This window comes from Artibeus jamaicensis, unplaced genomic scaffold, assembly GCF_021234435.1.
Source record: "Artibeus jamaicensis isolate MK-2021 breed Jamaican fruit bat unplaced genomic scaffold, CSHL_Jam_final scaffold_1019, whole genome shotgun sequence".
Taxonomy (NCBI): domain Eukaryota; kingdom Metazoa; phylum Chordata; class Mammalia; order Chiroptera; family Phyllostomidae; genus Artibeus; species Artibeus jamaicensis.
Window position 1 is genome coordinate 3036533 of NW_026522025.1, and position 17882 is coordinate 3054414.

At 36.4% G+C, this 17882-nt stretch overlaps 1 protein-coding gene and 1 pseudogene across 1 annotated transcript; one reads left to right on the top strand and one right to left on the bottom strand.

Moving 5' to 3' along the window:
* Window positions 1-426: 426 nt before the first annotated feature.
* On the top strand, window positions 427-17743 carry BTF3L4 (basic transcription factor 3 like 4). Its single transcript, XM_037158326.2, has 6 exons — window positions 427-548; window positions 3791-3856; window positions 6820-6933; window positions 14456-14657; window positions 15473-15532; window positions 16061-17743. Exons 2-6 carry the CDS (start codon window positions 3803-3805, stop codon window positions 16105-16107), a joined length of 477 nt encoding a protein of 158 aa, XP_037014221.1. The 5' UTR covers window positions 427-548; window positions 3791-3802; the 3' UTR covers window positions 16108-17743.
* LOC119058848 (spidroin-2-like) overlaps window positions 4075-17882 on the bottom strand; it is a 45067-nt pseudogene continuing 31259 nt past the window's right edge.

Sequence of the window (17882 nt, forward strand, 5' to 3'; positions counted from 1 at the left end):
TGGACATAGGTTACTTCAGGCATATAAAGTGTTAGCAGCCCTTTCAAAGCTTCTTCTGGTTAAATCTACTTGTTTTTGTTGTTTTTAAACTTTATGGGTTGAATATTTCTCTTCAGTTTTTCTCTCTGATGCATAACTGGTCAAACTTCCCGTCTCTTCTCCTGAGCAGAGTCTAGTTGAGTTCGACAGTGCATACTTAACAACTAATAAAAAAGTCTGACAATGTATACACGCAAAGAAAACACACCGCCCTTTTTTAGGCTCCCTACACATTGCAGGAACCAACACAATGGAATGCTCGGGAGACTGCAAGGTCCAGAATGCAGCGCGGTCACCAGCACCTGCCACCCCTCTACTGGGAGGCGCAGAGCAGGCTGGGCTCTGTAGTTTGTATATGCTCTTCCCGGATAGGTTGCTCGAGCGAAGGCCGCTGTGTCACGTGGACTCAGCTCCCGCCGCCACCGCCTCCGTCGTCTTTCTCTGTCTCCACTGAGGCAGCCATCTTGCTCTTGCCGCGTGCTGGTGTTTGAGGACCCTCCCTGCTTCAGGTGAGACCCCCGGCGGTCCCGCCACTCCACGGCCATAGGCCTCTGCGCACGGTCTCCCCCCGCCCTCTTCTTCCGACACCCGCCAACCTCTCGGGCTGCCACTTCCGCCGTGGCGCGTGAAGTGGGGGCGGAGGCGGCTAGCCTGGCCTTTCGGTCACCGGCGGCGCAGCTGGGGGTCGGCACCTGAGGGATGGTCCCCAGCACCACCGCCCCCTGTGGGGGCGAGTGAGCCCGCGCCCTCGCCACCCAGATCCAGACCCAGGAGGCGGGTGATCCCTTACTTCTGTCCTGTTACTCTTGTTATTCACAACAGTGCTGTGAGCTTTGAGCTATATACACAGCCAGTCTGTTGTCATCTCACTTGTTCCTCCCCTACAGATAGGGAAACTGAGCTTAGCAGGCCCCGATCCCCTAGCCTTTGGAACCGAATTACGTTGCAGCGCTCTTCAGCTCCTAATTGCAGTATTTGTTTATCAGTCGGCCTCCCACTCGTGATACAGTGCCTTGCCCATCTGCATAGCCCCATCACACCGCTTGATGCTTAGTATAAGCTGTCAGGAAACTGATGATTGAAGATAGACACAGTGTTGCACAGCTAGGAATGATGGTCTCAACTTCGTGTCTTTATACCACGTTCTTTATATCATTGTACCATAGCTCTCCCCTCGAGATTGACTACAGTAGTTACTAGTTTTTGCATACCTACTGTGAGCCATACCCCGTGCTATTGATCACCTTTAACCATTAAAAAAAACCCTATGAAATGTGTGGTGTTGCACCTTTTCTAGTACAGAAGGAACATTGTTTCAGAGAAGTAAAATACCTTTCAGAAACCCTGAGAGATAGAACGTTGATTCTTTTGATTCCAAAGCTGATGCCTCTCTTAAAGAAACCCCGCATAATAGGGGAAAAAAAAAAAAGTCGGGACTAAAAGCAGAAATTATTTTATCTCCGTAAAAATGATGTATGTGAAAGTGCATACTGTAATGCTTGGAACTTAGGCACTCAATAAATACTGAGTATAATCTCATTGTTTAACCCCTTTTTTGAGTCCTTGAGGAAAGGGCTAAAAGATTCTAGGATCCCCAAGAAAGAACTCATTAAACATACGGCCTTAGGAAGTTTTCTATTTTGAAACTAGAAAGTGAGTTTTCCCTTCTGGGCCCTCATTTGCAAATCTGTTAAACTGAGAGGGAAGTGAACTGTTTGTTACTCATGTGTTTGCCCTCCTGGCTGCTTGCAAGTATTTCAGATGGACTCTCATACAAGAATTACAAGTTGATTGAGGAATAGGGAAGTAAACCAGATGATCTTTGAAGTTTAGTCCAGATTCCTTCTGAGCCTAACATTTCTCATAGACAAAGTCCAATCCTCTTTCCTACTTGAATTCTATACCCCCCCAATGCTAACAGACAAAGGACCACCCTTCTTCCTTCCCTACCTTCTTGAGCTTCCTTAAATTTTTTTTCTGAGTTGCCTGGGAACAAGTTCTCTGTTTTCCTGATTACCTGAAATGGAATCTATTTTACACATTGATATAAATAGTTAGTTTTGTTGCTTTTGTTTCAAACAAATCAGGATTCTTTATCTTCTGTCCCTTCTTTTCCATCTCTTCCTGGGAATTTCCATTTCAAAATGCATGAGTCCCAAAAGGTTTACCCTATGTCTAGTTTTAATATTTTTCCTGTGCCCCTTTTTTGTAAAAAAAGTCCTTAGGCTCTTTGTTAGTTCACATCTTCATGGCCAATTCCTTTGAGAAAAGTGACTTTTGGCCTTTTTCTGTGGATACTGAGTATAGATACTGGGATTTACACCGGCACATACAAATCTACAAGTTGAGGTTGGCACACACTGAAGACTTCCAGTTTTGTACTCTAATCACACTTCCTTCAATGAATGTGTTTTTAGCTGCTTGAGCATTGTGATACAGTGCTGAACAAAGATCTAAGGAATCATAAGTTCTAAATGTTATTTGATTAAGCTGCACAACTAGGAAAATGAAGACTATAAATAAATCTGAATTAATGTAAAATAAATGTTATTTGAGAACAGGATTTATTTGGCCTTAAAGCAGATACATACAAGTTAGTGTAAGCAGAGAGTCCGAATACAGGATGTTTTGTACTAATATAATCTTTGATTCTCTTTCATTTCTCAAATGAAAACAATTTTTTTCACCTGAATCATTATGAAGAAGTTAGAGAGTTGGCCAGAGAGGTTTGATAAGAGCCTTGTACTTCTATATTCCATCTCTCACATCTCAATAATGATCTGTTGATCCACAGAACAAGTAAAACAATACTTTAACATTGGCTTTTGTTTATATAGTATGGAATGTTGTGGCCCATTATAAACTTAAGAACTTTTTTCCTTTGTACAAATATCACTGTCCATACTAGGATTCCTGACTTTATAATGTTCTTAGAATTTTCAAAATTAAGTTTAGCCTTAAAGAACTTATATTGAAGAGTCTCTTCACTTCCTCCTCCCCCCAAAATTAAGTATTGATGTGGCAGAGATGTTTTTGTTAAATTGTGCAGTGAGGCATTATATCCTGAATGCAAGAATATCTTGACAAGTATAACATACTGTATCAGTGCAAGGTATTTGATGAACTTAGTGGGAATTGCTACAGAAGCACTGAACATCTAAAAATCTGGTTCTGGTCCCCTGTTATTAACATACCATCTGACCTTGAATAGAGGACATGGCTACCTCATATCTTGACAGCTAGACAGCCTATTGTTGAATTTTTCTTTGTTGGGGTTTTTCATTGTTTTTTTTCTAGTCTTCTATTTATGGTTTACAAGGAATACAGAATATGATTTGGAAGAAAAATGTCTAAAGGTGTGCTGATAACATTTGGTAACAGCTCTCTGCTGTAAAAATCTTTGAGGGAAAAACTGGCTTGCCTACAGAGATTTTATAACTGGTTAGGTTTTACTGAATGCCAAAGTACTAAATCATGCTTTAAAGGAGGGATCTTCAAATAGGTAACTTTGAATCCCATTCTATTTTCTATTTGTATATTTGACTCCTTTGTGGTATTATTTAATTTTGGTTCTTTTAATATCTGGTTCATGAAGCTTGAAAAAGTTATTTATTAAGAATAGAGACAGTTCTAATATGATCATAGTGGTAGTGAATATTGCAAGCTCAGTGAACCAGAAGGTACTGTTGCATAAACAGGTATTTTATTTTGGTAAAACAGTGGCTTTAACAAATCTATTTTTCCCCCATAGATTTACCACAGCATGAATCAAGAAAAGTTAGCCAAACTTCAGGCTCAGGTCCGGATAGGGGGCAAGGTGAGTGTGGCATAAGGAAAATTGACAGGAGAATGTATTATTACCAGATAGTGCTGTTGTTGTTGTTGTTATTTTGGATTTGTGGTCATTGAAAATCTAAAATCTTTTTAATAATCAAGATCAAAGCACATTCTAAATTGAAAATAACTTGTTTAATTCTAAAATAGATAACTAGAAGACTTCTCTCTCTGGCACCTTTGTTTGAATTTTCTTCATATCTGGTAGTTACGTGACATGAACAAACTACCCAACCTTGTTAAGCTTCCATTTTCACATCTGCAAAAGAGAAATAATCCTACATAAGATGCTTCTAAAAATTAGAGTAATATTTATAAAACACCTAACATGGTGTCTGTCACAGAACAGACCTGCAGGGCATCCCAGATGTTAAGGTTACCTCATCTTGACTGGATACTTTTACCACTGTAGTTTGGTTTATAAGTGGTTTAACTAGAGATGTTCAAGCTGACTGTACATTTTGTTCATTGCTAGGTTTTTCTCCCAGATTTCCTGCCTATAAGAACATGAGCATTCTTATATACTTTGAAGCCTAAGGAAGAACTAGTTCTGAACATGAAGAGTCTTTGATGCCCTTTAGCTCTGGCCCTGAGCTCAGGGCCAGAGCTGAATATTCTAACCTTATCTCTGCCCAGTACAATTTTTGCTAAAGGAAAAGCAAGAACAGTCCTTACCTCTGACCTGGGGAGGGGTAGGTAGGATACTATGTAGCAGCCCCACTGTGTCATTTATTTTGATGATAACCACATCTCCTGAGGAGGGGACAGGAGATGGTGAAGGGGAGAAGTGACTAGTACTTTCTCCTTTCATAGTGATACAGTTATATGACTTTAGAGTCATATTAGCATTCATGTAACCAAAGTAGTCGTTGTTATATCAAGTGTAGTGTCATGTACCAATGCAAAAACTAGGGATATTCAAGAACCACACAATATATGTAGAACAGATTATGTAGCACATCACTATTTTATATATATATACACATATATACATTCATTTAACTAGTTTATTGAGTACCTACTATGTGCTAACCACATAGAAGATAAATAAGTTAAGGTCCCTTTCTCTTGGCACAGCTCAGCTTGGAAGAGAGACATCCTTATAATTATTCTATAGAGTTATAAATGTTAAAATGAAGTACAAGGCACTCTTGCCTAGGAGAGACAAGCAAGTCATCACTGCGCTGAGATTTGAAGAATAAGAATTTATCACTAGATAGATAGGTGAGAGGGTAGGTTTGTTTTACCTTGGTACAGCTAGAGTTTAGAGTATATAATTTGGGGTTGCATTTTATATTCTTATATGCCATACTAGGAGCTGAGAATTTTATCCTAGAGGCAAGGGGCAACTATTGCAGAATTTTAAGAAGGAAATAAAAGTCATTTTAGAAAGATGACTGCTGGCAGTCTAGAAAATAGAATGAAATAGAAATTTGCATAGAGGAGAACAGTTGAGAGACTACTGCTATAATATCTGGGGCACAAATTTAGGGTTTGGAGTTGACATGACTGATAGTATATGGGGGATTAAAGGGAGAGAGGAATTTGAGATGACCCCATATTTCTGGCCTTAGAGACTGGATATATGATGGTACCACTAGCTATAAAACTTAGGAAATACAGGAAGAATAGTTTGATGGAGTGATAAGCTTTTAGATGTGTTCAATTTGAGATGCCTGAGGATCATTTGAGTTGAGGTACTCAGCAAGTAATTTAGCTACCCCTGAGTCAGGAATGTTTTACAAATAAATGACTATGTAAACAGTCACTCCAATTCATCCTTCAGAAACTGGATTTCATCACAACCTCTGCTGCTACTCACAGGGCTCTCTTCCACTCCCACCAGTGAGGCTGAAAGTGAACTTCGGCCTACCCTCAGTAAGGCTGAGTACTACTGCAGGAGCTCCTCAGAGATTGAAACCCCCTTCCTCTCCCCTTACTCCTGCCATGCCTCAAAAAGGCTTAGCCCTCAAGACTTAGGCTGTTTTTATTAGTTTTTCAGCTCTGGTTTAGGTTTCCTTTTTATAAATTGGCCCAGGAATTTGATCCCTTAATTTATGTTTATTTTTTACAAAAAAATTTTTTTGTATTTTTTCCATTACCAGTTACCCCCATTCCATCTTCCTCCTCCACCCACCCACCCCCACAATCACCACACTGTTGTCAGTGAGTTCCTTTTCTTTTTTACTCTATCCCTCTACCCCCAAGCCTCTACCCAGAACTGTCAGCCTGCTCTCACTTTTGTTTGTTAGTTCAGTTTGTTCATTAAACTCCACATATGAGTGAAATTATATGGTATTTGTCTTTCTCTGAATGGCTCATTTCACTTAGCATAATGTTCTTTTTTTAAGGTTTTTATTTACTTATTTTTAGAGAGAGGGTAAGAGAGAGACAGACATCAAAGTGTGGTTGCCTGTCGTGCCCCCACTGGGGCACTGGGGTAACCACAACACACGCATGTGCCCTGACTGGGAATCACACTGGTGACCCTTCAGTTCAGAGTCGGGTGCTCAGTCCACTAAGCCACGCCAGCCAGGGCAGCATTTGATTCTTAATATTGTCATAATCTCCAAAGTTTCAGAATATCTTTAGACTTTTTTGTCAGGGGGTGGTAGGTACTGTAAAAAAAGTATTCCTTATAATGTTTGAAAGTTATTATAAAGCATACTGAATTGTCTTGAAGTTATAAATTATTTTTTACTAGAAAACTTGAAACAATGTATTGAGATGATAAAGGCTAGATATTGGGAAGAATAAGAACTGGCTAGAACTGACCTTTAAAACTCTGGATTATTGTGACAAACATAACTGAGCATTATTAATCATTACTGTTCAGTCAGCAGTTTCTTATGTGGGTTTTTGTTAAGAGAACTATGGATAGGAAGACACCTGATTATAGTTCCCAGATGCAAGGCATGCTAACCCTTCTGTTTGGTTATTTTTCAGGGTACAGCTCGCAGAAAGAAGAAGGTGGTACATAGAACAGCTACAGCTGATGACAAAAAACTTCAGAGTTCTCTAAAAAAACTGGCTGTGAATAATATAGCTGGTATTGAAGAGGTATGATCACTTTGTAAATTATTAAGTATGTGAACAAATAGCATATTCACAAATGATTATCCATACTTTTTTTTTTTTTGAGGTTTTATTTATTCAGAGAGAGGGGAAGGGAGGGAGAGAAGGAGAGTGAGAAAAACACTAATGTGTGAGAGATACATGGATGAGTTGTGTCTTGCAAGCTCCCAACTACAGGCCCAGCCGCAACCCAACCATGTGCCCTGACCGGAAATCGTACTGGTGACCTTTTGGTTTGCAGGCTGGCATTCATTCCACTGAGCCATACCAGCCAGGGCTAATTAGCCACATTTTTTTTAAGATTTTTTTTTTTTGAGAGAGAGAGAGAATAGTAAGGCAGGGAGAAAGAAATGGGGAGAAACATCGATGTATGAGAAAAACATCAATTGGTTGCCTCTCACATGCCCCAACTGTTACCTGGCCCACAACGCAGGCACCTGCCCTGAGCAGGAATTGAATCAGCAATCTTTTGGTTCACAGGCCAGGACTCAGTCCACTGAGCCACATCACCCAGGGCTGTCTACACTTTTAAATGTAAAATATCAGCTTAGAGAATCTGATATTATCACTCAGCTATCTTGGAAGGACTATAGCTATTGAATTTGCTTATTGTATAAAATTGGATGATTGTCCAAAATGATTTTAGTAGACAGTTAAGGAATTCATATTTTCAGACAGAAAGTATCTGTATGTGTGACAAGATTATGGAACTGTCTTGAATTTTAATGTAAAATAAGATTATTTTCTAATAACATAGAAATAAAGAAACCCCCAAATTTCTACAGATGTGGTGGACTTTTTTTTTTCCCCATAAGAGCACCATTCTACTCTGCAAGTCTTTCTAATTGTTACCTCGGCCAAGAAGCCCTAGCAGTAGCTTTCCATGGTTTTTTAAATAATTTTATTATATTTTGATGATACTGTTTCTCTCAAATATGAAGTCAAAGATTAATGGTATTTCAAAAGACACTCAAGAAAAATTGTATTAACATCAACTATTTGTAATATTACCTCTAGATCTACTTCTATCTAATGATTCCATTTCTGATAGTAACCACTGTTTAAATTTCCACTGCCATAAGTTAAGAGTTAATTATATCATTACTATGTGTGGTACCACCTCAGCAAAGAATGGAAAAGTAACCTACTTATACCCTGTATTATTAAGCACCTCCCATCAGAATTCATTATTTACCCCATTATAGATCAAAGAAATCCCCATCACTGTTTCTGAGGACATTGCTGTTTCTCCTTTTTTAGGTCTTTATGCAGGTGTTATTTCCTCCCGGAAACCTTCCTATAACACACATACACATTCGTGCAAAGGAGGGTTGGATGCTTTTCCTATGTTCTCCCATAATGTTCTGTTTTTAATTTTATTGTAGTATTTATTAATCTGAATTGTGAATTCCGTTTTGTTGGTATTGCCAATTCAGTTCTAACTTCTTGAAGAGTCATAGCTCTCCAGAGCACCACACAAAAAAATTAATGGTACCTGATAGGCGTGTACATACTCCTTCTCTTTCATGCTGGTGTGTGTGTGCATGCGTGCTGTCTTCAGCCCTCACAAACTAGTTGTACAGAGAATATGCATAAAGATAATTAACAGTGCAAGTTAATAGCTGTAAAATTTCTGAATATTTGAACCTAAGATGGGTAGGAATTTTGCTTTTTTCCTGCTTTCCCTCTTTCTAAAATTGATTTTTTAAGAACCAAGATATAACATTTTGCATATCTAAAATAATATGGTTTAGGAATATCTAGTATGCTATATATAATCTGGTTTACCTCAAACATTAATATTTTTTCAGTTTTAAAGAAAATTATATGCTTGATTTAAAAACAGTTATTAAGGAGAAAAAACTACTGCATTAAATGTATACATGAAAACAGTTTTCAGAAACACTAAGTATCAAAAATATGTCTTAGAAGAAGCACATTAGGTAGAATTTTGTTTTTAATTTGGAATGTTTTAAACTTGTTACATAGTGCTGAACTCTGAGGAATATACTATCTTTTTGTTGTTTTGCATTTTAAGTAAAATCTTATGAAAAGACAGGATTGCCAAAAATAATATGACTATACTTAGACCTTGTATCACCAAAAAAAAAAAAAAAAGAAAAGTAAGTACTCAGTTTGGTGGGTGAGCAGCAGAGAGATCAGTGGTGGGTTTTAAAAAACTTGTTGAATGCACTTTTACTTAGTAAAATTTTAATCTTACTTTCTAGGCTGAAAGAAATCAGTATTCATGATTTTTCTCTTCCTGAAGCTTAATTTAAGTCTTCCTGAAGCTTAATTTAAGCTTAATTTAACTTTAAAAACTGAAAGACTATTGGCTGGAGACAAGCTTCTCTGGTTTTTTATGTATGCATTAGTTTGTTGATTTGGTATAATAATTATATATAGATTTCTTTGACATGTTACCCAAGAGAGAGAAATTCAAAGCTGTCAAAAAGTAAAGGGCAGGGGAGTGTCATTTTGGGTGATGGTTTTCATACAAAGCCAAGTAAATAACCAGGTTTTAGGAAGCAATTCCTAGGTGAATTCCAAAAGTGTAATCCAGAACTAAATTTCTGGAAATGTTTTATGTTCTGTGACATTTGAAGATATTTGAGTGTGCTTCTTATTTGGTAATCTAGTTGGATATAGTGACTGTGCTATCACTTTTCTTCCACTGATAATATGAGTCTGTCAAAAATGGGAGCTGTTCCATTTCTCAGAAACAACCAATTTTATCAGAATTATTTGATGAAAACCATCACCCAAAATCTGAATCTCTGATTCGTTTGGTCTAATTGCTTCATAGAGTTTTACTGTTACATTCAGCTTTTAAACTAGTATATAATTCTGTCTCTATGAAACCTTCTCTATCGTACCAGGTATAATTAACACTTTCTCTGTATTTCTGCTGCACTTAGCTTAAACTGCTCCATTATAATACATTTATTATTACGACCTCATATTGTGAGTTACAATGGTTACTTATTAACCAAGTTGCCTGTTCTTAGATTATAGGAATCTTGACAGAAGGAACTATGTTTATTTAGCATTTATCACATGCTGACTCCCATGATGTTTGAGATACTGATTATTCCAGGAGGAACTGTTCTTCGAGAAGGAGCTGGAGCTCAGGAGAAAGTTTAGGGCTGGTTGTATAAATTTTGTAATTGTACACATAAGTTTTACTGTTTGTATTTTTTTCTTTTTAGAACTCTTCATTGATGTTGCCAAATTACTTTTCAGAAAGGATATGCCATTTTACACCATCTACAGCATAGTTATAGAGAACTCATCAGACTCTTGCCACCAGAGCATAAGAGAAAATGATCTCAGCATATCATACAGTATAATGACAGTTGTTAGCTTTAGCTTATAACATCAATAATAGTTTAGACTAGCCTTTAGAAATAAACAGGTGCTGAGCATAGAAGGATTGAATGAGAAAGATACTGACTTATTGGAGTGCACAAAGCCCATAATCCTCAAAATATGATATCCCTTAGCCTCACATTTAAGTGCCAGTAAAGGAAGGAGTGGCAATAAAACTTGATTTTAAGATAACCGTCAATTTTTAGAACTGTCCCTACCTCTAGCCTAGTGGGGACAAAAAGAAACAACACAGTAGAAAAATTTAAACTCTCTGAACTGAGAGGGCATTTGTTAGCTAGTGCTGTGCAGGCAAGTAAAACTTTGTGAACCTCCTATTGCCTTAAAAACTGCTGTGTAGGAATAAAACAAGTATTGAATTTATCAGATAGAAGGCTGCTGTGATTAATATATGGTATATGGACCCTACTCAGAAGCCAGGGAAGGCCAGGGTTTTAAAAGTTTAGATACCAGCATAATGATGCCCCATAGCAGATGCCAGGAATGACTTAAAATGGCCCTAAGTTTGTCCTGACCAGGTAGCTAAGTTGGTTTCAGCATCATTCTAATATACCAAGGTTGTGATTTCAATCCCAGGTCAGGGCACATGCAAGAATCAACCAACTAATGCATAAATAAGTGGAACAACAAATGGTGCACTCTCTCTCTCTCTCTCTCTCTCTCTCTCTCTCACTCTCTTTCTCCCTACCACTTCTTTCCTCCATCCCTCCTTCTTCCCCTCTCCCTTTCTGTCTCCCTAAAGTCAAATAAACTTTTAAAAAGATTTTAATAAAATAAAATAAAATGGCCCTAAATTCTGTGGGACAGTCCGGTTGATTTTGAAAGGCCAGAACAGTAGGAAAAGTTAGGCCAGAGATACAGCCTAGATGGTTCTGGGCATCTTTATTGGGGAGCATTACTGGTGCTATTTCTAAACCTTAAGATGGCATCCATGATTGAGAATAAATTCTGTATATAGGCGGTGTCCATTCATTCAGTAAATTTGAGTGACTTATTATGTGCTGGATACTTGGGGGACATACTATGTCTAGTAAGGCATGGTCTCTTATCTCAAGGAGTTCATCTCTAATAAGGTCAAAAACTTGCAAACATAATTTTACTACAATAGTCTAATTACTTGTAATACCCATAAAGTACAGAAGGTGCATAGATCACCTTAAGTGTAAGAGCGTCTGACCTAAAGATGGAATAAATGGGAAATTACAAGGTGGAGAAGCAGGAAAAGATGTTTCTAAAGAGTGAAAATTGCATATGTAAATGCACTAAGCATGAGAGGACAAAATACTTTCTGTTAACTACAAGACGTGTCAGTATTGCTAGAGCAAAAAATAAGCAAGGGCATCTGATGTTTTGGACTAGGAGTCTCAAAAATGTCTCCTCTATTGTTCAAGTAGCATTCTTTACATTCAACTACCTATTAAGTGGGAGAAACATTTTGACATAAAGGGGCTGTTTGTTTAAAAAAGGGTATAGTAGCTAATTTAATAGTCTTTGTTTACTTGTCTGCTTCTTGTTCTTATACTGTATATAGATTGTAGATTTTATGATTTTAGACCAAACATCAGTAAAATCACCAGAAAAAAGTGAATTCTCCATATGAAATGCATGCAGTTTGCTTTGTGAGTTTAAAAAGTTCCTTAGCTCCTCTTTTACCTCTAAAAGAGTGGGGGAGGTGTCTAACGATCAGCCCAACAGTTCATCCTTTAATAGTTTCTAATCATTTGTGTCTAGGAGTCTTACATAACTGTGTCATTTGCTTAGGAGAGAGGAAGGAATGTTAGAAATAAAATATTCTGGCCTTTTTAACTTCTAGTATTTTATTCTCTGTATTCTAAAACTAACTCTCCACCCCTTTCTGTGCCTTTTTATTCATTTTTTAAAATACAACCTCATTTAAAACAACCATTAATACATTTATTTCCATTTCAGTCTGAAGTGTAATTTATCTTGCTTTTTACACTAAACTCAACATATTTCAGCCTACAAAGACCTACATCAGGACGTAAAATATGACTTAACATTTAGCCCTTGGGAAAGAAGCTTGAACAGAAGGAAAACTCTTGAATTTGCTTATTCTTTTTGGTTCTGGGTTGGTCTATTATTTTATAGCTAGGAAGAGATATATTATCCATGTATCTGTGCTGTTTTCCTTTTGCATTCTCCATTTGCCTATATTCTGAGATAAACAATTTTTAGAAAGTTTTTATGGAAGCACAGAATTGAATTTTTACCAGCAAATAAGCATTTTAAGAATGTGAATGACATCATAGGAAGGAAATTAAACAAAGTTAAGAAACCCAAATTCAGTTCTGAGTTTGCATGTAACCAGCTATTTGTTCTTGGGTATGTTGCTTAACTGAGAGCTCTTATCTTTAGTACTTATTTCCTTCACAACAGATTGACTAGAAGTTCAACAAATAATATGGCCTGACATTAGGGGGAACAATATCTATTTCAAGTCTCCTGTGATTTTAACATCTGTAAATTAAAAAAATCTCAAATTCTAATATTTGAGACTTTTTTCATACCTGGAACTATTGTAGAAATCCTTTATTAAATGATGTGATTGATGTTGATTTGGAAAATATAGTCCTACCATATCTTTATTCTTTTCCCATACTAAAATTATGTGATCCTAGGGTAGGTCCAGAGCAACATCCCATTTCATATCCATTGTGCCACCTTTTTTGTCTCCCAGAATTTCAGCCACATTAACATTAAACTTTTCTAACTAGACTATAATTATCTTCAGAACTGTTTATCTCCTTCTAAAGTTAAACTATTTTTAACTCATGATGATATTTGTTACAACAGCTAGATTGAGTGCTTACTGTGTATAATATGTATAATAGAACCTTAAGTACAATACTGAAAGAGGGACAGGTATAGAATTAAAAAATGATTATGTCAGAAAAAAATTGGAAAATTATTTGTGGAGTAAAGTTATAGTTTTCCAGGGAATTTGCCTTTATTTTCTCTGTGTTCCAGGTCTTGCCTGAAATTTAGACGCCCCTTTCTTCCCCTTCCTTTCTGGTGCTGTCTGTCAGTGGTGGTGATCACCTCTGAGGAAGAAAAGCCCACTTCCACTGACCATGGAGAACACTCAGCATCTCTGCTTGATTGTGACAAGGGCAGTTTTTGGATGGATCATGAAATGCTTCTAAAGTAGCCAAGAGTTAACTCTCCTAACCTTTTTACATAATAAGCATGTTACCACCAAGGTAACTTACCCAGTGGAGTCAACTACATAGTGGAATCACATTATTTACACATTTAACTTATGCAAATTCATTTCTACTGAAACACAGAAAGTGCACAAGTGAGAGAAAAATAACATTTTAAATAGCTCAATCTTCCTTTTCACTTAGTCCAAGGCCATGTGATAAATCCAGTTTGAAACAGTCAAAATTCATACTGGTGAAAGCTATAGAAAGAATGTGAGGATGGTTCTAAAGGTTTCCTAGTAATTGGTAAAGCATGTCCAGGTGGGCAGGCAAGTGGGTGGGAGAGGTACTTTCACATTTACAAGAGTTGTTGAAGGTTTTTGAGAAGCAACATGCAAGAATTAGAGGAACTGATAAAAATCCTTTACACAGAATGACATGAAGAGAACAAGTTGAAATCTTTTATAAATTTACCAAGGGTTAAAATGAGTGCAGTACCTGATCAATTACATTTCTGAGTGTTCTTTATGGATTTTCAGTGGTTATTTTTACCAGATACTGGTATCCCATTACAACCCATCTCCTAAGATGCTACCTCACTAAATGGTATTTGTACCAATTTAGTTTGATAGTGTAAATTGAGTAAGATAATGGCTATTTCATTAAGAAGCCAGTTCTTGGTTGATTATTACATTTTTTTAATGTGGGCATGAATGTCTTTCTGAAGTCTTGAATTTAAAATGTAGATTCTTTGACCATCCTAGTAATCTGTGCCATCTATACCATTTTACCTTGTTAGGATCTTTTTCCACCCATACTCACCTCTTAGATAATTATTACCTTGGGATTGCATAACTACCAAGTTGAAAAAATAATTGGCTAAACTATTTATTAAAAAGATACTGTTTTAGTTGTATCTATTTTGTGAAGTACCTTTTTCTTTCATGATCATACAGGTAAACATGATTAAAGATGATGGAACAGTTATTCATTTCAACAATCCCAAAGTCCAAGCTTCCCTTTCTGCCAACACCTTTGCAATTACCGGTCATGCAGAAGCCAAACCAATCACAGAAATGCTTCCTGGAATATTAAGTCAGCTTGGTGCTGACAGTTTAACAAGTCTTAGGAAGTTAGCTGAACAGTTCCCTCGGCAAGGTAGGTATTTCAATTTAGTACCTCTTTTCCTCCTAACTAATTAAAGAACCTATTTATTTTAAAATGTGTCCCATTCCTGGAAGGATTTGCCTATATATATATTCTACTTTTATAATGTAACTTGTATGCTTCATAAATTATTTTGTTTGTTTCTTTAAATATTATGTAGTGTGTCATAGGGAACATTTTCGTAGAAATATAGAGTTGAGAGTAATTACCTAAAAAGTAAAGTGCTAGGGTCTGCAGGCCACATTTAATAGTCAATTTGATACTCACTTCTGACTAATGGCAATGAGGACATAGTGTTATCACAGAACTATATTTTTGTTTAATACTGTTGATTACTATAGATGTAACAACCATTTGTACTGAATTTCCAAGAAAGTTCTGGTTTCAAATGTGACCTGTCTCCCCTAAAAATCAAAGAGCCTGTTACTTTAGTGCTCATACTACATTGCTGGATACTTTGTTACACCAAAAGAGATGAAAAACAACCTTGAATATTAACTTTTTATTTGGAGAATATGAAATTTGGAGAATGAATTAACTGTCTTTTCATTCAAGTCAGTCTGAATTACTCCATTTTGCATATAAGTTTTACCTTCAGTGCCCATTCAGATTGTCTGCTGAATGTAGTATATATCTAATGAAGTTAAAGTTCCATTGATTTTTAGTATTAAGTAAAAAATATGGCACTAGATTAACAATATTTAGCCTTTTCTGGATAATTAGATAAGATACAGACAGGAAAAAGGATAAAGTGTTTGTAGATGTCTTTGTTCTCAGTGACTAATTTTAAAATAAACTTTTTGCAGTGTTGGATAGCAAAGCACCAAAACCAGAAGACATTGATGAAGAGGATGATGATGTTCCAGGTGAGTGACATTTCTTTAGTTTTAAGATTTTTAGCATCCTGCTGATCTCATATAAATTCACTGCATAATGACTTACAATTTTTTGTCAATGGTGAGCTCATAAATTTAATTTGATTCACAATGATGTGGATATGATCTAATTAAAAAGATTAAAAGCCTTCTCATGTAATACTTAGAATCCGAAATTACCATGTAAAGCTTTGCTGCCTTGCATTTATGAATTTGGAATCACTGTGATTATAAATTTGGATAGTTATTATAACATTTTTGTGGGAATTATGATTGATATATGAAAATGCTATCCACTTTAGTATGCATAAACAAAAAAGACTAACATTTCCTTAGGATTATGGTTTCAGCAGATAATTGAAGTATTAGCAAAATGCCACCAATTCATTTCTGCCCCCTTGTCCTGTATATTTTCAAGCTAATTCTAGGAAGAACAATTTTGTTTTACTGGGGTTAGAAGTTAGGAATTTTATTTACCTCTTTTTATGTACTTTTAACTCACCCTTTTTTTTTTTTCAGATCTTGTAGAAAATTTTGATGAAGCATCAAAGAATGAAGCTAACTAAAATTTTTTCTGGTTTTTGGAAGCTGGCATGGACTAGATTTAACATCAGCTATGTGGTTCCAAAGTTTTACAGACACGGAGAATATCAACTGTTACTAGTTCAGTAATATAAATATTTTGTATATTAATAATGCTGTTTGTTCAGCATTTTTCGGTCATATGATTTTGCATTTTGCACTTCCTCCCAGGATCTACTCTTTTGGTCAAAATAAGAAGTATTGGTGCAGCTTGAGGGTGTCTTGATTTTTGATTCTTGGTTTTTTGTTTGGGGTATTTTTGGTGTGTGTATGTTTGTGTGTGTGTGTGTGTGTGTGTGTGTGGGTATGTGTATATACAGTGGAGAGCAAATTGGAAAACAGTTCTATTTATCCTCCTTCCCCCAGTAGAAATAAAACAAATCTTTACATTTGTTACTTTTAATTTTTTTCTAATGCATAAAATTAATGAAAAGTGAATTAATCTTGGATTTCAAATCTGATGAGATTTTATCCTTGAAGGTTTGGTTTTTATTTGCTTGGTTAACACATTTTTCATACATTTCTCTGGGTTTAAAATGTCTTGAGATATTTTCACCAGCTTCCTGCTGGTGAAATAGGTAGCATATCTTTGGTACAACTGCCTTAGATTTCACTTACCTAGTCAGACCCAGAAGTAGTTTTTTTTCTAAACGCCTTTTTTCCTCCTTTTGACCTCCACATGGCCTGGTCCATCTTTGGAAATGCTCTTCCTCATCTTCCTCCTAGCCTCAGAAGAATGTTCTCCATATAGAGTTAAGTGAGTGCCTAATCCCTCTTTTTTGGGATTTTGTTCCCTATCTTAAGGAATAATGCTTCATCTTCAACTTTTTATTTCCCCCTTGGTTTTACAGTTTGGTAGATTTCAAACTGGAATAGCTAGCATGTGCTTGCTAAATAATTTTATGCCAGCCTTATCCTGTATCCTAGCTGTTCTTAATAGCAGGTGCAAAAATGCCTTTTTTTAAAGCAAGGTTAGAATTGGGAATGTCCTTTTGAATCATGAAAAAAAATAGGCCATATACTCATCCCCCAGCACCAAAGGGTGTTTTGTGAAGAGTTATTGGCCCAAGGAGGATTTCTTCAACCACTCTCCTACTCTGGCCTTGAACCTACCTCTAGATTGGATCTTATTATTGCTGCTCACAGCATCCTCCTGCATGCTTACTAGAGTAATGCTTTGGGGAGAACACTGGTAAAACACAGTATTTAATTGTCACCTCCTTTTAGAGGACTTGGAGGTAAGTTGCATTCATTAAAGTTTCCCTCTTGATGTCTAATGATAAAAGCTTGCATTTTGCTACATCAGCATTTATTTTAGCCAATATTTAAGGATAAGATTTAGAAAATCTATCATTTCCTGGCCCAACATCAAACTAACTGGGGCTTAACCTCACAGCCTATATCAGCTTTGTTTCAAGCTAGATATCTTTATTTGACATCTAAAGTGCAAGACCAAGAACATACCAAGCAATCTGTAAACACAAAGGCAAAGCTCTTGTGTTTTATCGTCCAGACACCTCAATTTATTTTATAAATTTGTTCATTTTCCTGTTATGTTTTATATAATATATAGACTTAACTACAAAATAAAATAATGAGAGGATATTTCCTCTTCTCTTACTGTTGTCTGCAGAATTTCCTTCTTTTGTATGTCACCTCTACCCCTAAGTCTCAAATGAATTTCAGCCCAATCATTTGAAATAATGTTTCATCCATTGTTACTCTAAGTGGTCCGTATCAAGGTGTCAAACTCATTTTC